General features: G+C 37.4%; 1 protein-coding gene across 1 annotated transcript; it reads left to right on the top strand.

Annotated features, from left to right (window-relative positions):
* Positions 1 to 3240: 3240 nt before the first annotated feature.
* On the top strand, positions 3241 to 22840 carry LOC121638955 (monoacylglycerol lipase ABHD2). Its single transcript, XM_041984076.1, has 12 exons — positions 3241 to 3452; positions 4475 to 4550; positions 5037 to 5071; positions 5305 to 5520; positions 8062 to 8237; positions 9644 to 9811; positions 10327 to 10510; positions 12697 to 12789; positions 13842 to 13943; positions 14085 to 14154; positions 14250 to 14334; positions 19675 to 22840. The coding sequence occupies exons 4-12, from the start codon at positions 5312 to 5314 to the stop codon at positions 19881 to 19883; spliced, it is 1296 nt and encodes a 431-aa protein (XP_041840010.1). The 5' UTR covers positions 3241 to 3452; positions 4475 to 4550; positions 5037 to 5071; positions 5305 to 5311; the 3' UTR covers positions 19884 to 22840.
* The last annotated feature ends 369 nt before the right edge of the window (positions 22841 to 23209 follow it).

Here is a 23209-nt window from a genome sequence, read left to right as displayed (position 1 = left end):
TGTCAAGCAGAGGAGCAGAGATTTTTTTTTCTTCGTGAAGTCCCAATGACATGTGACGTCTTCTAATGGGCGGAGAAGTCCACTGAAGATTGATCCATGGCAGCTTACTGTGCAGTTTTTCTGCGCCTCGTTTAATTTTCATAACACTTCTGCTTCAATAATAGAATAGAATAGAATAGAATAGAATAGAATAGAATAGAATAGAATAGTGTATGTTGAGATGAGAATAAAAAACTGTCAAGTATAAAATCTGCCCATAAGAAAGTTAGTAAATAATGCGTTTAATATACTGACCTACTTAAAATAGGAAAAGATTTAAAAAGACATGCACCATTCGCTTAATTATTTTACTTCGTGATAATTAAACTCTGTGATCCTCTAAAATTATTGTAATTGAAAAGTTTAATATTCTCTCTGTATTAAAAGTATTAGAAACTAATTGTTCATAGATTGTTTTATTATGCGCATATGAGGACACCACAATCCTACTGAATCACAGGGTATGATGAGATTTGAAAAAGCCGAATTATTAAAATGATATTTTCCACCAGAGATCAACAGCTTGTAAAAATAACACAGAGAAGACAGAATGGCAAAAATAGGTCCAGTGACTGAGAGCAGCCACACCACCATCATCCAGCTCCTTGGAGAAACATGAATAAACGGTAATTCAGCGTGGTGGTACTTTCTAATAATCCCTGTGGGAAAACTTTGCTTTTGACTGTTGCCAGTGATGTGGGAAGAGAGCAGTGCCCCGTCTTCTTAATTTCTGGGGCCATTCTTCACTTTGGTCAAAAGCACGGATTAGATTTTTGGCAAATTTCCCTCCTGCATGCATTATATAACAAATCACATTTAAAGAGCAAGGAAAGTTTATTTGTATATTTCATGTACAGGACAATTCAAAGTGCTTTACAAAAAACATTAAAAGCATTACAGATGGTACAAAGTAAGCATTTAGAAGCGTTTAGAAGTAGTAAAAGGCAACAACAAATATCAATAAAATCATAAATTACATTAAAATGATTAAAAGCAAGATAAATTAAAAAGTTACCGTGCAGATTTCATGCACAGGAGTATGACAAAAGAAATGTTTTTAACCTGGATTTAAAAATGTCTACATTTGGTGAAAATTTAATCTTCACTGACATTTTGTTTCACTTGTTTGCAGCATAACAGCTAAATGCTGCTTCTCCATGTTTAGTCTGGACTCTGGTTTGGACTAGTTGACCAGAGTCTTTGGATCTAAGAGCTCTGCTAGGTTTATATTCTCTGAACATATCACAGATGTATTCTGGGCCTAAACTGTTCTGAGATTTGGATGAGCTGCAGATGTTTAATGCTCTTTTAAAGAAGTCCTGTTAAAAGACCCTTACAGAAATCCAGTCTACTGGAGATGAATGCATGGATGAGTTTCTCTTGGTCTTTCTGGGAGACTAAACTTTAATTCTGTTGAGGTTTCTGAGCTGGTAAAAAGCTTCTTAGTGAAGCTTTGATGTGGCTGCTGAAAGTCAGGTCTGAGTCTATCAACACTCCAAGGTTACGAACTTGGACGGTGATTTTAAGAGCCCGAGTCTCCAGGTGTTTGCCAATGCTGACCCTCTTCTCTTTGCTACCAAACAGAATAATCTATTCTATTCTATTCTATTCTACTCTACAGTCATTTAGCAGATGCTTTTATCCAAAGCGACTTACATTTGAGAGTAAGAACAACACAAGCATGAATTCAAACAAGATGGGACGTCATAATTAAGTGATAGTCAGACTGCTTTGAGTCCAGTTGGACCCAGGTGCTGTCATGTAGTGCTAGAGGCAGTGCATATAATTTTTTTTTTTTAAGTAATTTTATTTAAATACAATATCATGATCTCAGTTTTTTCTTCATTTAACTATAGAAAATTCTCCCTCATCCATGTGTTTATTTGCTCCAGACACTGACACAGTAAATCTAATCCTGTGCAACAGGATTCTGTGATCTACAGTATCAAACTCAGCACTGAGATTCAGAGGAACCAGGACTGATATTTGACCGCAATCAGTATTCAATCTAAAGTCATTTAACACTTTGACCAGAGCTGTTTCAGTGCTGTGATTTCCAATTTCATTTAAAAAGTCATTAAACTGGTAAAATACAGCTTTCTCAATTTCTAGGATATAAAAGAAAGGTTAGAGAACGGTCTATATTTGTTCATTATAGAGGCATCTAGAGTCCTAAAGATTAAATAAACGTATTTTTTAATCAAACATGCCTGCCCCGTTTGAGATAAACACGTGGCATAAATCCATGTTGTTTCAAGAAATCCATTTACTGCAATCTGGCACATTTTTACAGTGTAGTTTATGAATTATGTAAATTCAGTTAAATCACTGAAATGTGGAAATATTAAAACACTGACTTTTTCTGTCTACCCACAAACAGAATGTTGTAAGTAGTATATTTCACTAAACAGTGCAATATAATTCAGTGTTCACAACTAAACGGCTAATTATGTGTTCATATTGTAAAAGGCAATGTCATTATACCCGAATGACTAAGTCACTGAGGCTGAGGACCAGTTGAAAGAAATTTTAAAACAATGTCGCCATCTTGTGGGAATTGTCTTTCTTTCTTTCTTTCTTTCTTTCTTTCTTTCTTTCTTTCTTTCTTTCTTTCTTTTTTTCTTTCTTTCTTTCTTTCTTTCTTTCTTTCTTTCTTTCTTTCTTTCTTTCTTTCTTTCTGTCTTTCTTTCTTTCTTTACACTTGTTGCATCTCCCAATAGAAATCCATTAGGGATCATCAAGGAAGACCCCCCCCCCCCCCCCACACACACACACACACAATTACCAGTCCAAATAAAGTAGGTCGAAAAAATCTGAACAGAATAAATATTAAAACCAATGGGTACGTTAGGGGTAGGTTTACCCATAAATGTTACCTGAACATTTTTGTAATTGTTATTATGCAGAAATCAAGCGGCTGAAAAGTTACGCAACAGTTTAAACTCACGTTTCCTGCACGTGCCGGAAAGACTTCGCTGGCTGTTTATAAAACGCATTAAACATAATTGAATTACGTCTATACATTAATATTGGATATTAATAACAAAGACATTTTGTCATGTTATGTACGAAATGTGTAAACAAAAGAAAATGAGGTTTACAAGATGACTCATCCTCGAATGGGTGAGGAAACGACCTGTCCCTATACGTCACCTATAGTTTCAACCAATGAGAACATTGGGATGCAAAATAGCGGATTGTTCTAGGAAGTGGGCTGTCAGCTATCTAAATGCTACTTCATCCAGCTAGTACAGCTAGCTGTTTTTGCTCCTTTTCTTTCTTTTTCTTTTTTTTTTCAAAAGATGATTTTCTGTTTGCTAGCGACACGATAAACAAACAAATGAAAAGCCACGAACAAATGAACGAGCCTGTCGCTTTGAAGCAGTGAGGACTTATTTTTTTTCCCCAGCTGGGTGAGTCTATCTATAAAAACAACCGGATTTTGGCCCGTTATTTGCTCTCTTATATACATTTTAAAAACTGCGGTTAGAGTGGAATTTGGCATTTTTAAATTTTAAAATAGGAAACTGCTGCGGAAAATACTGAATGTGGGTGGACAGAAAATTCGCTCATAGAGTGAAACGGTTTTCAGTTTATGGACCACAGCAGACCAACATGCAAACTTAAATGTTACGCAGCATCCCATTTTACGTCCAGCTACGTGTTTTGAAGGGTAAAGGTAACATTTCAGTATGTACCCTCAGCGCTGGGAGTCGTGACAAAGGGGAAGAAGAAAGGAAGAGCAGCTGCTCTGAAACTAAATTGACGCCTGTGTTCACGGACAGTGCAGCATAAACACTTTCCTTTAACATTAAGTAGAGCAGGCAGATCAAATACACAGCTTAAGCTTTAATAAAAACACGAATTGGTAAAGAAACAATGTCTGACACGTCCGTTCCGTAACAAGTAAACAAGTATTAGTGAGGTTATTTAATGAACTAATTTTATGCTGCTCAAGATATCTGACACTGGGGCTGATTTTGTTTACATGTGATCCTTGTGTAAACCCATTAATTGTAGAGGGCTGAGAGTATTTCTGTGAGTGATATCATCAAATTTGGATCGCCTGAGTGCAGTGTAAAATGTACAACAGTTATACAAGTTATAAAAAAAATATTGAATTCATCAGTCATTTGTGACAAAATTATAAAGATTACAGTAATGCCAAACGTGAAAAGTTCATTCTTTTGTATTTATTTTGTCTTTATTAGTAGTGATAACAGAATCCATTAACCAGCTAATGCTCGAAGTGCTAAATGGAATTAATTGTGGTAACACTGGGCTTCATGGTGACTGTTTAAAAGTAAGCTTGTAACTGTGAATAAAAGAGGACAAACAGAAAAAGACTACTCAAATGTTTTTGGTTTTTTTTCCCTTTTTTGGGGGGGGTTCTTTGTATTGTGTGTGTGTGTGTGTGTGTGTGTGTGTTTCTTAGGTGTGACCACATCACTGTGACTCCACTTCTTCCCATTTGTCGACCTCTGGTACAAATTGTTATTAGAGGCAAAACTGTAAGTAAAAACTTTTGCTGCAACTTGCATTTTATCCCTGTTTATTTTATTATTATACCAATGACAGTAACGCACATTAACAGCATATTTTCTTCTGTTTTGGGGGGAATTTTATCTAACTTAGTAACTGCACTGTCATTGATATCTGTAACATGCTGTATCACAACTTTTTCATGGTACTCTGCCTTTCTGTATTCTTTACTGTTCCTGTTTATGTTGACTTTGTTAATGCTTTTAACTGTGTTACACCACAGTTGTGCTGGTGAATTGCACCACAGTGTTAATTACTCAAAAATTAGTGTTAATTAGTTAAGAATGAGCTGCATGTAATGATTTATTTGAAGTAATGTCAGGGTGAGGAAAAACTCAGTCAGCATTTCTGTCTTCAGGGCTTCCTATTGGTGGTGTTTAATGTAATTAAGATAAGTGTGTTAAATAACCCACTGTGTCTTATCTGACTGAGATGTTCTTACTGTATTCCTGCAGATCTTTTGCTGACAGGCACCAACAGGAATATTCAGGTCAGTTGAAACTAATCAGCTTCTTTTTTAAACTTTTTTTTCTCTTTTTCTTCTTTATAAAATCTCTAACCTGATCACTCTTTTCCAAAAAACTCAAGAATATATTCTATAATAGATTTATTTTGTAGCTGTCATTGGTATGAATAGATGTTTGAATAACAAAAGAGAGTAAAAAAGACAAAAAAAAAAAAAAAAAAAAATACTGTAATGTGCTCTACTGTTTAATTTTTCAGCATAATCATGAACACCCACGACTCCGATGTGAACACCATCTCTCCAGAGATGCCTGCGATGTTTGATGGCATGAAGCTGGCGGCGGTTGCCACGGTTCTCTACATAATCGTCCGCTGCTTGAACCTCAAGAGCACCACCGCGTCCCCTGACCTCACCTACCAGGACACGGCCCTCAATCGCTTCCTTCTCAAGTCCTGCCCTCAGCTGACCAAAGAGTAAGTTGCATTCTTAGCTCTCTGTCAGTCAATTAAGGCGTTGCCATGGAAATTATGCTGCTGGACCATCTGTCATCTGTGTTCCTGAGCGAGTCTGTATCAGAAATGTTTGCCTTTAGCATCAGCCTGTGCATTAATGAAACACTATTCTGTGTTTTTGGGTTTATCCCAGTTGTAGACTGGGTTTTATTACCATGTTTGCATTATGAACATACTGTAGACTAATTCAATGCACTGAAAGGGGATTTGCATTTATGGAGAGGCTTCGGGGCAACTAATGCAAAACATTTTTTTTTTTTTTTTGCTTTTTGGATCAGAGGAAGTTTTCCTTGTGTCGCTCACAGCAGGTTTGTTGCAAGGATTGAACATGTTGTATTTTACAGGAAAAGCTCTACCTCCTTTTAACCAGAGTAAATGTAGTCACTCTTTCTGCTGCCCTGGTATTTGATAGGAACTCTGCCCAGCAAGGAGGCTCTCAAAGTACACAAGAATCTCTGTTTATATAACCGATTGTTACAGAGGCCTTTGCCTTTTTAGCTGCAGGGTCAGGAAATTGCAAGACAACACTCATTTACACTTGTGTCTAGTTTGTTATTTTTACCTCCTGATCATATTCTGTTCAGCATGCTGACATGTATTGCCCCATTTGAACTGAACTAATTAAAATCTTGGAACCTATCTGTATTAATGTTGGCAAGTCACGTTTTTGTCTCGTAATGCTGCCCTGTGTTGTTGCATAAGGGATCAATTACCGAGTGGAAAGGACTGAAGGGGTGTTGTAAGGTTAATGGAGTTAACTGCATTTTTGTTTGTCTGTGTTTGGTAACCTGTACACTGTGTCTCTGGTCATCATCCAGGATAGTAGAAATTTTATTTTTTAGGCAAAGGAGTTTATTTTTCCAGGGATTTGTTTGAAATAACCCTCATGTAGCTGTCAGATATGCATCGGTTCTCACTAAAGATTTTCTAAATAATTTTTCGTTTTTTTGGCTGCCTTCTTGTTACTGTTTAGCAAGGCTCATATATTTATAAAGTGGTAATGATATATAAATATATGACCAATAACAAGAAGACAGCCAGCAGTAAATAAATGATAGTTAAAAGTGACATAAAAAAGAAAAAATATTGTAACTAAAATAACTCAAATAAAATTTGAGTTCATATTAGTGTGGTTACCATAAAATAACTGCGTTCACCTGGTTGTTCAATATTCTTGGTATTAGTATTGTTTTTAAATGTTAGGACAAACTATTCAGCATTATTTATTATTTATACCACAGATCAGTGTGACTCTTTCAAACCACATTGACACACGTTTCTTTCTTTCTGTTATCTAACGGCTACAAAGGAAAGTTGCACACACACTATTTAAGAAGGTGATATTTCCTGATCAAGAAGATGTTACAAACAGATTAGAGCATTCTGTTTTAACACAGAGAAACAATAAACATTTTGAATAGTTAGATTTTATTTAAACAAAAATAAAAGTAAAATAAGAACACTAGAAATGCAGACTGCAGATGAATTGCCCTTCGGAATTAATAAAAGTTTAAGAATTTAAATCTTGTTTAAAAAATGTAATCTGTTGCCTGCCGTCGATGAATTTAGCTAATCTGGCATGGTCCATATCTTCCTGTTCACATGACAGCAGTGAGGTTATCTTCTTCCTGTAGTTCAGCTTAGTACCTTCTAGAAAGTGTGGATAGGCTTTAATTAGTTACGGTACATGCTCGGAGTAATTATGTTTTCACCACATGGGAGTGGTCTGCTCTTGGACAGATTTCTTATGTAACAGTGTATTTTCTAGGCGCAGCAATTGTTATGGCTATAGGAAGAAGTGAGGAAACGCAAGGTCAAAGTGTTTGTGTAACTGTAGATGTCACCAAACCCTTGAATGTTTGCATCTACTTCATGTCTCCATCTTGCAGTCTATATACTCTGCATATTAGAGTCCAAAAAGCTGCTCTGGTTTAGTTTACAGCTTGGCTGAAGTAGTTTTTCATCTGAAAGCCTCACGCCTCATTTCATTATTAGCACATCTAACAAGTAGAATAACAGATATGTTGAGAAAGAGTGAGAGAAGACACTCACTGTAGCTATTTATGATACAGTATCCTTAATCTATCATAAAGGATTTTCCTGTCAAGTTGCTCACATTAGTTTGTTCTCAATGTGAAAGTAAGATAGTGAATCTGTACAATGCTCAACATTATGTAACCCAAAGATTTGACTCCTACAGTTAACTCCCACAGACATGTCACTGGAATTCAAGTATGCATACCAAGCATAACTTAGCAAAACATAGCAACACACTGACATGAAACATTGATCCTGGGTGTATGGAGTGATCTTTAAAAAGCTGCAGCAGGAATGGGGATTTGTATGCAAACTATGTGCTCTGAAGTTTATGTATTGTGCAAATGTATGTGGACAGGGTGACATTGTGCTGAAGTAACTGCATGTTATTATCAAGCATATAATGCAGGTGGAGCACCTCATACTTCAATATAAAATTTGATAATCCAGTGTTGTGTTTTCCAGATACATCCCTCCCTTACTGTGGGGTAAGAGTGGTCACCTCCAAACAGCACTATATGGTAAACTTGGCCGGGTGAGCTCGCCTCATCCCAATGGAATCAGGAAGTATTTACCCATGCAGGATGGGGCCACTGCAACCTTTGATCTCTTTGAACCACTTGGGGACCATCGAACGGGAGGTGATGCATTGCATCCTTACCTGCTTTTATTAACCAACATGTTTACAGGGCAAGAAAAAGTATGTGAACTGAGGAATTTTTTTCATTAACCAGCTATGAAAGTTATTTTACCTTCCTGAAATTTATATGCACAGTGTGTTTAGACTGTAATATTTGAACAAATAACATTAAACACATGCTGTTAAACATGTTAAATGCACCCATTTAACAGCTGCAGCACTGCTTGGAAAAGCAGATAAACGTTTAGGTGGAACAAATGGTTCGATCTCTCTTCATGACATCAAACCCAAATATCAACTTCTTGCAGTTGCAGAGTGGACAGGCCGCTCAGACCACTGTTATTTTCAGAATAGCTTCAGCTCAGCCATGTTCATAAAACAGAAGATGCAAATGGCTTTCTATCGCCAATTTAGATTTTTTTTGTTGTTTTATTAAGAGTATGTAACTAAGTCAAAATAGAGTTTACTGATGTTTTGAGGATCATACGTATTTTCCACACTGGACTGCACATTTTTAATCAGTGGGCTATTTTGTTTGTTAAGGATTCACCAACTTTTTCTTGCCTCTAAACTTATCAGATTGTAACCAATTGGAGATTAAATTGATATCTGAAATCTGACATTGATATCTGAAATATTTTGTACTTCTTAGTTATATAATGTAATTCTGACTATTTAAACTGTAATTCTACTGCTGCTACTTCTGTCTAGTTTTTTCATGCGACACCTATTGAGTGTTTGTACATCCTGGACGAAGGACCCCTCCTGTGCTGATCTTCTGAGGTTTCTTCTATTTTGTTGTTCATGATAGAGCTCTTTCTTATTTGATTTGAGGGTATCATAAAATGTAAAACCCATTGGGGCAAAAGTTTATCCCAAGAGGCTTTTTACAAAACCAAGAACTTTAAAAAAGGAAAAAAAAAGCAAAAGCTTAACTTGTGTTAAAACAAGACAAAGTGATATTGTCAAAAGTTTAATCTCAAAAGTAGTTTTGTTTTCTCAGGTTTTCCAGGTCAGCTAATAGAGCAGATTTTTTTCTGTGATTTGTTGATCTTTTTGATGTACAGTATGTGTGTAGTGCAGTTGTGTGGTGAGAACTGTTTCATTGACTGAGTGCTCTCTTTGAGGGCATCACCTGAACCCTAACTGTTGATCTTGTAGCCCTCTCAGTAAGTTTAAGCATATCATGACAAAGTATGAAATAAGAAAGTAGCATTACTGTTTTTTCTCTCTATTTGGTTAAGTCTGTTTATAACAGAGAAACAAGCAAATCCTTTATATCGGATTGGCTGAAGTGTTTTGAACTGTGGTCTGTTTACTAGGAGAGTGTCACACTCTCCTTCTTATATTCACTTGCATTGTTCTCACTGGCAAATATCTCTCCAATTCATCCACCTGTTTCATCAGATGACATCACCATGGTGATATGTCCTGGTATTGGTAACCATAGTGAAAAGCATTACATCCGGACCTTTGTGGACTACGCGCAGAAAGATGGTTACCGTTGTGCTGTGCTAAACCACCTGGGCGCTCTTCCCAACATCGAGCTTACCTCTCCACGCATGTTCACATATGGTGAGAACAAGGAGCTGAGTCTTTTCACAATGTTGGGTGTCTGGGAATATTAAATCTGGTTTAAAATGACTAAAGGACTTCTTTTGATACCTGCATCATTATTTTCAGCCTAGCCTGTCTCATCAGCTGTGTTTGAGGCTTAAAGAATTGCAGTTAGCACAGTTAAAAAAAAAAAAAAAAAAAAAAGATCCTTTGGTGGTACCATAACTTGCTTGTCTTTTAACCTCTCAGTTAGATGCAATTTTCATATTGTATCATCTTTAATTTAGACAAATGTTAGTATATTATTTAAAGGCAAAAGCTATAACTCTAACCAAGAATGTAGAAGAATAAAACAATTCCAGGAATAGAAGTAATGAGAGCTGAGATTTGTTCAGAGCTCACAGAAACGTAAATCTGATACTCTGATCTAAAGGCACCTTCAGCCAAAAGTGCTGAGCAGAATAAAAAGCTTCCACCATGTAGAAGGATTGCTTTATCTATTGATTAGTAACTCTATACCATCTCTTTTACAGGCTGCACATGGGAGTTTGCATCCATGGTTGGCTACATTAAGCGGGCCTATCCTCAAACCCAGCTGATGGTTGTGGGATTCAGTCTGGGTGGGAACATTGTTTGCAAGTTCCTGGGCGAGAGCGTGACCAACCAGGAACGAGTACTGTGTTGTGTGAGCGTCTGTCAGGGGTACAGCGCTCTCAGGTGAGTTCCTGACCTCTCATCTCTTAATTCATTTGTAGCATCAAAGCTGCTAAGTAATGCAAGACAATGAGCAGTGCTTACATAGTACAATCATGCTTAGGTAAGGCTGGGCGATATATCGAGTATGCTTGATGTATCCCAGGACGTTTTACTTAACATATATAAAATGGCTATAACGCGAACATCAAGTAGAAACTACCACAGCGGCATTTTTAGTGTCTACATGGGATTCTTCGTAGCGCTCTGTCTGCTGGTCTGTAGCTAACGCGGCACGGCTTCTGAATCACAGGAGACATCTCACTCTCCCACCCATCCACAAAACTCTCCTGCACTCGTGCAAGTTGTTGTTCCAGTAGAGATAGGAAAAAGCATGGAGACAAGGAGTATGCAGGTAGCTATCTAGCTATTTTACGAGCGTTAAGAGAAGTAAATGCGAGACATCCATTTTAAGCAGTAATGCGCCTCAGAAATGACGAAAATGATGAGGAGACTGATTGTTCAGCTGTGTGTGTTTCCCGATGGGCATTAGGTTTTTATACTTGAGCAGGAAAACAACTCCACCTGCTTCTATCCCTCCCCCAGCTGCTCTTATCATTAAATAACAGCAGATGTTATTATTAAAGCAGATATTTCTGTCTGTTTTACAGGTATTTGATGCAACTACTACCAATGTCTGCTCTTTGTCTGCTGATGCGAGTGCAGCTCACCTGTGTGTACTCACGGCATGTAGACATGACGGGACGTAATTACACGTCAACATGAGAATAAGATAAAAAAAAATAATAATAAGATCAGACTGTTTAGTTTTTATAATGAAAGGAAAAAATATAAACCTGTTCTAGAGAAAAGGGGAATTACTTCTGTTGTAATCTGGTGCAATATATATATATATATATATATATATATATATGTATATATATATATATATATATATATATATGTATATATATATATATATATATATAAATAAGATAAAATTTGAATATAAAATTATTGCATTAAAAAATATATGATATTGAGTAATTATAGAAACTAAAATAATCTTGATCTTCTAGGGGTGGCGGGGGTTGGAGCACCCCCCTAATATAATGGTAGGGAAAACACCTTTTATTTAGTTCATAAGTGCAGTTCCCTGGTTCAAAATAAAAAGTTTGTTGAATCATGCTGGTGCCTTTTTATGCATGATAATGTTGGATTCATCATTTACACAGTGTTTTAGAGGAGGTTCTATAAATAGTCACTTTTAAGTATTAGTGGCTATCTGTCTTGTGGCATCTCTTTGCATACTTGACAGGCTGGCTCTGAAATAGGATTTGCATTTATTATATATATATATATATTAGGGCTGGGCGATTAATCGATAAAATCGATAAATCGAATTTTCCATTTCTGGAGATAAATTTTTGTGAAAATCGGGATTTTTTTCCATAGTTAGTTAGCAGCAGACTTAGCCCTCCCTCCACACCAGAACGGTGTTTGTCTGACAGATTTTCATTAAAGTGACCCTTCACTCACGCCTGGGATTTAGCTGTGCGTATAACTGCAGTGAAAATGCTGCTCTCTATGAGATGCAGAAATCAACTTAACCCACAAACCCTAGTTAAGAGAAAACCTTCATCAGGGGAATTATTTCTGCAGTGGATCCTGTATGAAAAGGATCCAGATGGAAAGAGATCATGGATGCATTGTGTCGCATATTTCAATGTAAGATATGAAGTCGTTTATATGGTGGAAGAGCTATGACATTATATGCTTTATTTTTGCTAGCATTCATCTATATAAACAAATGAATTTTTTAAATAAGTTTATTTATGTTTTGTAAAAGAAAAGGAAAAAAATCGATTAAAATCGGAAATCGGATTTGGTTATAAAAAATCGGAGATTTTATTTTTAGGCCATATCGCCCAGCCCTATATATATATATATATATATATATATATATATATATATATATATATATATATAATTGATTAAAATGGTACAGAAAATTCTTTGAATGTTCAGAGTATCATTTTGGCTTCAGCTTGTCTCTGTCGCTGAGTTGCATATTGATGCCTAACACCATCACTTCTCTCCCCCCACCATGCTCTTTGTCCTGTGGATTAAACAGGACATTCAGTGTGCTGTGTGGAATGTAGACAAGCTGCACAAAGCTAACTTCCTGTGTGTTTATCTTTTTCTCTTAGGGCTCAGGAAACATTCCTACAGTGGGATCAGTTCAGACGCTTCTATAACTTTCTCATGGCTGACAACATGAAGAAAATCATCCTATCACACAGGTACAACTGTTACACTTCAACCGCTTTCCGTGCCGGTTATTTTCCTACAGTTTCTCTTTACTTGATGCTGTCTACTTTGGCCAAAGACAGTCCTTTCATAATTAATAATTATAAACACCATAACATTCACTCTTTGCAACCCAATGAAAGAACAATGATATAAATAAAACAAGGATGTAAAATATGATGTTATAAGAACTAGTAAAAGAAAATATAAAGATGAAAACAGTTATAAAAGAATTTATAAAAAGCAGTCATATGACATAAAAACAATAAAAGGAGAAAATGAGTAAACACAAATGGCTCAAAAATGTACAAAAGGAATAATAATAAAGGTAATGGTCAAACCAGTTAATGAGTTCGTCATAATTTCATTTAGAAAGGTATGTTTTACCTTTTCTGTCACCTAAAACTATTGCTTACCATTTGAGTAATTTTTTTTTTTTATCATGGTAATTATTAATATACCATGATACAAATGTTATCCAAAGCAACACTTCTAATCTCAAAACTCTGTGCTTTTACACTCATTTTGACAGTACATTGAAATTCATTATGCACACTCCTGGCGCCATCGTTGCCCTGCAGTGACCCGAGACTGAGAAACTGCACTTCACAGCTTTTTGTTTCAGCCTGCAGCGTCACATGACTGCTGCATTTTGCTTTACGGCACAGTGTCATGCACCAGCAACTGGATGTCAATACGCTGGCTGTTTTTTTTTTAAAGGAAGTAAAGAAAAGGAAGAAAATGACAGAGCAAATGATAAAAAAAGAGTCAACATGGGATTGACTAACTGTTTGAAGAGAGCTCAGAGAAAAGACAGGATGCAAGATTAATGCTGAATTAGCAGTCATTACACTGAACACAAGTTCAGTAGTGTTGCTTTATTTTATTTTATTAAATGGTTATATGAAGTTTCATGGTAGTAATTTGTGTTTACATTTGTGATCACTGTTGCTAAGTGGTGGGGTGTTTTTTTATGTGAATCATTTTTACTGTGTATTGGCACTAATGTAAAATTTAAATTTAAATGCATTTGTTTTTACAACAGGCACAGCTTGTTTGGAGGAAAGTCTATCAAAATGATAGATGCAGATCTCAGTCGACTGTACACAGCGACGTCCCTCATGCAGATCGACGACAACATCATGAGGTGAGCAGATAAAATGGTTTCAGAATGCTTGTAGTCAAAAACTGACATTTCTGAGATGTTTATTTATTGATGAGATCTCCTGGTGATGGATCTTGTGAAGAACTTATCTGTGACACTTTTATTTCTTGTCTGTATTAACAGAAAATTCCATGGCCACGGCTCACTCAAAGAGTACTATGAGAAGGAGAGTTGTGCAAATTATATTCACAATGTAAGAACTGGTTTTGCTAACATCTCACTTCGTTTTTTGGCATTTTGGTCTTTATTGTTTGATGGATGACTTTTTTTTTTCTTCTTCATTTTAAGGTAAATGTGCCACTGTTGCTGGTCAACTCTTCAGATGATCCTCTGGTTCATGACTCACTGCTCGCTATCCCTCGAACACTAGCAGGTAAGTTCCACTATCTGTCACGATAACAGCAGAAGAGCTAAAAATCACTTTTGACCAAGTTTATCTCCGCAAGCACACGGCACACTTTTGAGACATTTTATCATCTTTTATTGATCATTTATTTAATTGCATGACCACTGAATTTCATATATCACATAATTCTGCTCACATTTTAGTAATAGGCTCAAAACAATAGTGCAAACAAAAACTACTCTCAATCCCAGAGTAAATCATTGACTTTAAAGGGCGACTTGAGTTTAATGAAATTTTATCTAAGTAAACTATGTCTTTCTTTTGAATCATAGTAACAGCCAGAGGTTCTTTACCTGTGTAACTGAGTCCACCTTCAGATGCATCAGGGCAGATGTTTTTATTCAACCCTCTCTCTGAATTAAGACAACATTCTTTTCTTATTTAACCAAATCAAATTTTATTTATAGAGCACTTTTCATGCACAAAGCAACACAGAGTGCTTTACATAATAAAAACAAATTATGCATATTAAAAACAAAATTCAAAAGCCTTCACACACCAAAGTATATAACAAAAAATAAAAAAACACACCTCATAACAGTTCACATACAATCGCACACATACAAACAAAGCACATGTAACCCCCCCCCCCCCATACCCCATTCTGTACGAACATGAACTCCCATCTCTAGTTACTGTTTCTGAACTGAATGTAAGTATAAAAATATTAATAAAAAGAAAACATCTGGCTCGACACTGCTGTGAGGAAACGATATCTTGGGGATCCAGTCACACCAGAAGCCAGCCCACCCATGACCACAGAGGGCGCGACCACAGAAACCACCCAGGTTACTGCAGGCTGGGGTCCACACCGCAGCCACAGGGCTGCAGTGCCGGACCCCCAGCCACCCAGATAAGGGCGGTCACCATGGCAACAACCCTGCAGACAAAGCAGACAGAGCTACAGGTGTGACAGGTCACTGGAGTTAAAAATTAATAACAAGAATAAAATAAACTTATAAACAATAAGAGCTGATAAGAGTGACAAGAATAAAAATACAGATAAAGTAGTTCAGGAAAAAAATAAATAAAATAAAGGTGTTTATAAAAACTGTGTACTTGGGTAAAAAAACAATAAAACGGAAAGCCACATAAACAGGTGGTATTTAAAATAACAGAAAAATATACAATTAAATAAGTGAAAATCTAAACAAAATCAAATAAAATTCAGCTTTAAGCTAAAAAGAAAGGTGTTGAGCCTGTTTTTAAAAACATCAACAGTCTCTGCAGCCCTGAGGTTCTCTGGCAGGCTGTTCCACAGTCGAAACCCATAGTGGTGGAACGAGGCCTCACCATAAGTCTTGGTTCTGACTTTGGGAGCAACTAAGAGGCCTAAAGGATGTCATTGAATCTCAAATTATTTTCAGAAAATGCGTCAGCAGTCTCAAAAGGGTCTCTGATGAGTTGGCTCTGCACTGTGGCCAGCACAGGGTGGGGCATTTAGTTAAAGTCTATGAGTAATGTTTTCTGATGTGTTGGAGCAGCTGAAATACTCACCTAAAAATATAACAGTGTGGTCCCGCCCCTTCTGTTTTAGAAGATTTCAACGTCCTCACATATTTGCAAAAAAAACCCCATTTAATTATTTTGAAAAGACTGTAATAGAATCCTTATTACGATTAAAATAACACAATGTTTTGTGTATCAGGCGTTTATGTCTTGCTTGTGCTTCGTTTAGATACTGTCCGTTTGATTATTTTTAGAATGAAAATTCCTCATGTAAAACCACATGTGGGTGTTTGACTCCTGACTGGAGGTACGTTTGACTTTTTCCTACACAAAGGTTAGAGTTGCTTTTCAGGGAGCAGCACTTGCGGAAAAGTGGATTAGCTGTCTCTTTGGCCAAAAATGTGACACTTTGACTTGTATTACTAACAGGAAAAGGCTAAATAGAAATTTATTTGCTGTGTTGATGCTGGAATTAGCTTAAATTAGAAATATATAATGAGTTTAAAGCAGTGGTGGGGAACCTTTGCCCTTGTCCTTTGCTCCAACACACCTGATTCAAATTAATGAATCACCATGCAGAGCTTGAAAGGCAATTGGATCCGATTTGATTCAGGTGTGTTAGAGCACTGACACCTGGAAAATGTGCAGGACTGCGGCCCTCGAGGACCAGGGTTCCCCACCACTGATTTAGAGGTCACTATTTAGTTAATTCTATTTAAATACAAGGGTTGCATTAGTTTCTGCAGTCCCAGGAAAAGAAACAGCCATTTCAAAACAGTGAAACAAAATAAGTTTTGACACAGTCTTGTCACAGTTATTGATGTTCCCATGTGTTCAGGTCTTCTTTTTTTATATAGTATGAGCTGCTCTCCAGGCCATTTGGTTCCAACCTGCCTGGTATGCAGAGGGCTCCAGGGTCTGGCCAAGCACCTATTTGTCTAAGGACAGCAGCTGTCATAAATACTGCACAGTGGTAAAAAGCCCTGTGGGAACTTAATCACTGTTCATCTACATCAGGCTCCCCATTAACCCAGATAAGAACAACAGAATAAAGACATTCAGGCCAATTGTTTTTATCTGTCCACTTTGCCTGGTTTGCCACAGCTGCAGCACTCTGCAGAGGTTTTTACAGCAATAAGGAAGGGATTAATGTTCATTTCAGTGTGAAAATGGTCTGCTTTAAATTTCAAATTGTCCCAGCCATTATCATGTTTTTTTAAGCCATAACTATATACTTGACCCTGATAATGCATCTCTAAGTACAGGAATATGTACAGAACCCCAGTTATTTCTAATTTGTTTTACAGTTTTTCATTTTCACTTTTGAAAGGTTTTGGATTTCATTAGTTGTTAAAATGTTGTTGTGCGATGATTAACACTTTAAAAAAAAAAAACATGGGATGGTCTTTGTGTGATCATTCTATGTTTATTTGCTGACAGGTTAAGACTAAATAAGATCTCACTGGGTTTTTGACAGTTTTTCTATCTCTTGTTGTAGAAAAATTACCGAGAGTCTGGAATGAGTAAAAGTATATAAGGTTTATTTACAGGAGAAGTATTGAATAAAGAATTACTTCCAAGTAATGAGAGTGGTCGCCCCGACTCGCGTGAAATTGGGAGAGACTCTGGGGATTCATCAGAGAGAAACAGTTTTATTCAGCTGGTCCCCAGCTGAAGGTCAAACAGCAAAATAATAAATAAGGAATAGAAGACTGAGTGGCGCCACTTTCTTCCAGTTTTCAGACAAAGCCCACATACCACAACAAGCTGATATCCCAAACAATTATTGCTATCTAGCTGGAGTGAAAACCAGTCTCAATTCTGCCATATCAGAGCTCTGGGAAGAAAGTGGTCAGTCTGACCTCACACACACATACACAATGAAAACTGTAACTTCAGTATTCTGTAAAATGAGAACACACAATATGAACACGTAATAGTGAATGGATTAACAATATTAAATTAATAAAGAAAACTGAATATACATGTGATTATTATATGAGTATATATGAGTGATTATCATAAGCAGCAAAATTTCTTTCACACTAGTCACATAAATTATCATTTAGCTACAAGAGTATTTGTGAGCAGAATTATAGCAAAGCCTTGAGTAGAGAAGTCAAAGTTTTCCAAACCCAATGTGGAAATATTGACACATGCCTTTGCTTTAGTAAATAAGGTAAGGGACAGGTGTGTATGCGTACCTTTAGTCATATTATTGCACCCAAACAATTAAAAGAATGTAAAAGACCTGTCAGTCAAGATAAGCTGTCTAAATAAGGCAAGGCAAGTCTATTTGTTTAGCATAATTCAATGACAGGGTGATTCAAAGTGCCTTACAGAATACAAGAAGCAGAATGAATGAATGAAACTTTATTGTCATTGCAACAGGTGCAATGAAATTTTTTCCAGTACAGACCCGTCTAAGAGTAGACAACAACAACATATAAACAAACAGGATCAGGCAGACTGAGGCAGCAGCCACTGTGCAGCTCGCCATTTTCACAGATGGAAAAGATAACATGAGGGAGAGTAACGGGATAAGGAAAAATAAAAGCAAAACAAAAAAAAACACACAACTTGGTACATAAAAGCACATAATTCAGAACAATTCACAACATAAGAAAACACATGGCGGGGGGGGGAGAGGGGTCTCCCATCACCGCTAAGTGTGGACGCAGCTGAACTTGAACGCATCCAATCAATGCCGCCCAGGAGTGGAGGGAGGGGGGGAAAGGGACAACCAAGGCAGTGAAATCATGGGGGAGGTGTGTCTGTAGTGGTGTACGTCAGTGTGCTTGCTTGTGTGCATGCATGTGTGCGTAAGTAAGTATAGGTAAGTGAGCCTGTGAACTTTCTCCCAGTCACTTTCTCCAGTCTCTGCCCCAGATGATAGTGGGGTGACTTTGGGAGCTGACCCAGGAAAGGTCCACAGCCCGAGAAGATGGGAGGGGGGAGGATGGGGCCAGAGCATCCATCTGCATAACATTTCCAGGAGAACTTGATAACCAGCCATCCAAGGCCAGTACAGGGAGCCAGATTAAGATAACAGCATTTGTTTTGGTTCAGGCTAGAGCATGTTTCATCTGCCTCTGTGGTCTCATGGCTACTCCAATTTATCCGAATTTTGGGTCAGTTTCCACCCAGCCGAGCTGACAACTTCTCCAAGTTTGTCTCCACCCTGCGTACGAGCTCTGGAACCACAACCAGCTTGCCATTCTGAGCTAGAATAGCATCCAGTTTACGATTAAGCTCCTGCAACGCCATAGTCTGATTGTTCACAGCTCGGCACATGCATAATTTAACATTATAAACAAAAGAATAAAAGAACATTGGATAAAAACAGTATTAAAACATGATCAAGTTTAAAAAATTCAGGCTTAAAAGAAACAGATGCTGATTTTGACTTTTTAAATAAAAACTATTGGAAAGCAGCAGAGAACAGGTGTGTCTTTAACTTTCAGCTGATCTGAGGCTTTTGTGGGAGTTTGTTCCAGACATGTGGAGCATAGAAGCTGAATGCAGCTTCTCCATGTCTGGTTCTGACTCTGGGAACTGATAAGAAACTGGAACCAGATGACCTGGGGGTTCTGGCAGGTTTATACTGGATCAAGAGGTCACTGATGTATTTTGGTCCTAAACCATTCAGAGCCCCCCAAAAAATCAAGCTGCTACAAGTTTATTTAAGCTGTTATCAGCTTAACCATGCAAACACACCCTCACTATATGAACAGATATAGAATAGTCCTTAACAAGCCCATATTTAGGCATGTGTCCTGCGTTGGTTTTCATGTGCTCATGATTTAACACTGAGCTGTGCGCAGATGTGTAATTTCTGTGTGCTTTGTCATCTTCTAGCAAAGAAGCCGAATGTGATCTTTGCCCTGACACTTCACGGAGGCCACCTGGGTTTCTTTGAAGGAGAGGTTCTCTTCCCCCAGCCCCTCACCTGGATGGACAAAGTCATCGTAGGCTACGCCAATTCCATGTGCCAGTGGGAGAAACAGAAACCACCGTGCCAAAGTGTCCACCTGAGTGAGATCTCCTGCTTAGAAGAGAAAGCTTAAAACTTTCTTTCTCATTCGTTCTCTCCCCTTTCACATCCTCCACCCTCTCTAGCACCACTGTCCACACACTGCACCGAGGAGACATTTAAACTGCTCTCTCTTTTCTGCCTTCTCCTCTGGTGTTACTAACCACAACCAACCCACAATCCCCTGATCACATGCCTTCACCCCCCTCCTCCTTTGTGATCACCATCACCTTACAGTGTGAACAGACAAAAATAACTAACTGCCTTCCCGGTTGTTTCCAATGCGAAGACTCAGAGCTGGAACATTTTGTCACGCTACACCTACACATCCGTGACACTTGGCTAATGGAAGCATTGACCAAATATGACATGAGGTTAAGTCGAGCTGCCATTAAAAGAAAAGTGGGAATATGACTTTAGATAAAAAAAAAGAGCACACATGAAGCCTCCTGTTACAGTAAGCAAAGACTGTGCAACAGTCGGTGCCTATTTTACTGCACCTATAAGAATCTCACTGCTTATCACCGCCAAGGCCATATAGCCTAGTCTGCTGTCTTTAACAATGCAGCATCTTTATAGTATGTCTGTATGTACGTAGCTCACAGATGAGGTGAGTACGCCTGTGTATGCCTGTGTCAGCCATGAGTTCAGGCCCGTGACGGGGCATGTGGTCTTTGTTTTGGGTTGGTGTGATACAAATATCTGGTGTGTTGACCCTTTTAATGTATGTTGTTTTGGGTGAATCGTTGCTCTGTTTGTAGTAAATGTATTGTAGAAAAAAAATGTATTACAGTGGGATTTTATGCATTATTTCCAGCTCATATGATCCTCGTGGCATTTATGTTTGGCACTTGAAAGAAAAGTGTTCAATGCTTACCGAACATGGCCAGGGATCAGTCCGTGGAAGGATCCATGCACATTCCCACAGGCGCATTCTATTACTTTGATTCTGTGCACTTTACACTCTGTATACCACAATCTTTTTTTTTCTTTCTTGTTAGTAAAATCGCAGGTATGAATATTATTAAGGGATCAAGATGATAACTAAAAGTTAAATGACTCAGATGTTTCCCATATTATATCCTGTTGAGTGTCTTTGAGCCCTCTTACTTTCCTCTGCCTTTGATCAGTTGCAGGTCCAGCTAAGACTTCTCTACCTACTGCACAGAGACAGACCTAACACTCAATCCACATTGTTTGGTGCGAACATCAACCAGCAGACAATCCCTTGGTTTTAAAATATTCCAAGTACACCGTACAGATTTGCCCATGTGGTGCTATAAAAGGGACAATTCAGCAGTTTGAAGCAGCTGTTTATTTTATTATTTTTTTTTATCTGAGCTGTGAGGTGTGATAAGTAGGAGGGCTGAAGATACCAAAGACAAAGCAAATGTTTATTTTAGAGGATTGTTCATAAAATATTGATGATTGTCACATTATGTAATTGGCTGACAAATGTGTGCACGTAAGAAGATGAATTTTAATTCTAGGGATTTTTTTTTTGTTTGTTTTGTTTCGGCAACTGTATTGGACGGTTTTTCCTTTTTCCTCACCATGCTGAGCATTTCAGGTGATGCAGTACTGCAGCTTAAAAACTGCACTGAAAGCTGATTGCAAACCTGTCCTGATAAAATCATATTGCAATGTAGGGACCTGTGGACTAAAAGACTAATTTAATTAAGAATTTTTCACAAACCTTGTCGTAAGAGTTTAGGCTGCTTTTTCCGAGGTAAATATCCAGCCATGAAATCTGTGGTCTAATACCTGCTTCTGAACACTGTGATGAGAAATGTGGGTGGTTTGAAATGATGAGTGAACTGACTGACAACAGTGCCTTTTGTTAGGCTGTTTAGGCCATGTTTCTAATACCTCAGTGATTAGTATTTGAATATATACTTGAAATAGTAGGATTTATTTTGAGTTTTGGCATATCTGCAAATAAAACATGCAGCCAGAATAAAAGAATCAATAAAACCATAAGAATAAAGAAATGTCCTTTCCAAACACATCAACTGAGCACTAGCATCTGTCATACATAATGGTTAAAAAATACATTTCATAAGCATAAAAATTAATTATCAGCTGTTGAGGTAGTAGGATGGGTTTTAGGCTTTTTTTTCCTGAAGTACTGTAATGATTTCTACTTCAATCAGCTGTTTTTCTTTACCTCAAGGACAGTTATGTGACCATAAAGTTTATAAACTTTAAACAAATGCTATGAATTCCAAACATTAAAATTTTATCCTAACTAATATAGAATGTTTCCTCCTATAACAAGCACCCATCCAAAATGTGTGCCCTCATCATTTCCGTATGTTCTCTTTAGTACCTGGACTTCATAACAGACATTTTTATGCACTGTAAGTTAAAACCACGTGAGTACTTGATATGGCTGGAACTCATCCGCCTGCTGTGACTGAACTATGAGTCTGACACTAGAAACACTTCAATTTACAGTGACACCACATTTCACAAGGTTCAGTGTCATTGTGAAGGATATCTAGTTAAGGTCTTTCTTTCTGCCTCTAATGGCACTGTTGCCATCTGTTGTCAGGGATAGTGAACTACAACTGCCAGACATTTATGGCAAACATCCTCTCATCCACCCACGGTCATGTGGTTTATAGTTCAACTTGTCCACAACTCTCATTTATAAGAAATCAGGTATGGTTTGGGATTCTTCTGCCTCATTGAAGAATCGGATAAATTTTGCTGACACCAGCGCTGACCCAGTTTTTTGCAGTATGAGCCATTGAGTTTTTTTGCCTCTCCAACTGCACAAAAATGCAGGTTTGGATGTATTAGATGCTTTTTTTCTAACTAATTATTTTGGGTATTTGTTAGTTTTTGTATTTTGTATTGTTATGACTTGTGTTATTTGCCTGTGAAAATGGAGCAGAGTGTGAGTGTTGAGTAGCCATACAGAAGGCACGTATTGTGTCATATCACCACCTCTGATCCATTGAAACCAAAACAAAACAAAAGGCAAAATAGGTAGTGTATATTTACATATATGAGGGACCAGGGATGAAAAAACATGGCAATAATCAGATTGGAGGGATTCTTATTATCTCAATGCTAATGTGATAGAAAATGATGGCATTGTGTACTAAACATGTCGTATACATTAAGACAATTTTCTCATGGATTGTAGGATCTGAAATGTTGTGTTACTGTATTGATATAAGAATGTGCTCCTCTGTATTTATCCTAACCCCAGCGCTTCAAGTATCAAGACTGTGGGCTCATGTTTATTTGCTTGTAACTGGAAAAAGTCATATAAATCTGATGGCTTTAAATGCAAATTAGTCCAAACACCAACCATGATCTAGGATGTGCATTGCTCAGTGTTGCATTCTT

Source organism: Melanotaenia boesemani, chromosome 1, assembly GCF_017639745.1.
Source record: "Melanotaenia boesemani isolate fMelBoe1 chromosome 1, fMelBoe1.pri, whole genome shotgun sequence".
NCBI lineage: Eukaryota > Metazoa > Chordata > Actinopteri > Atheriniformes > Melanotaeniidae > Melanotaenia > Melanotaenia boesemani.
Note: the sequence above shows the minus strand (reverse complement) of the source record. Positions and strands in the feature narration are given on the sequence as shown.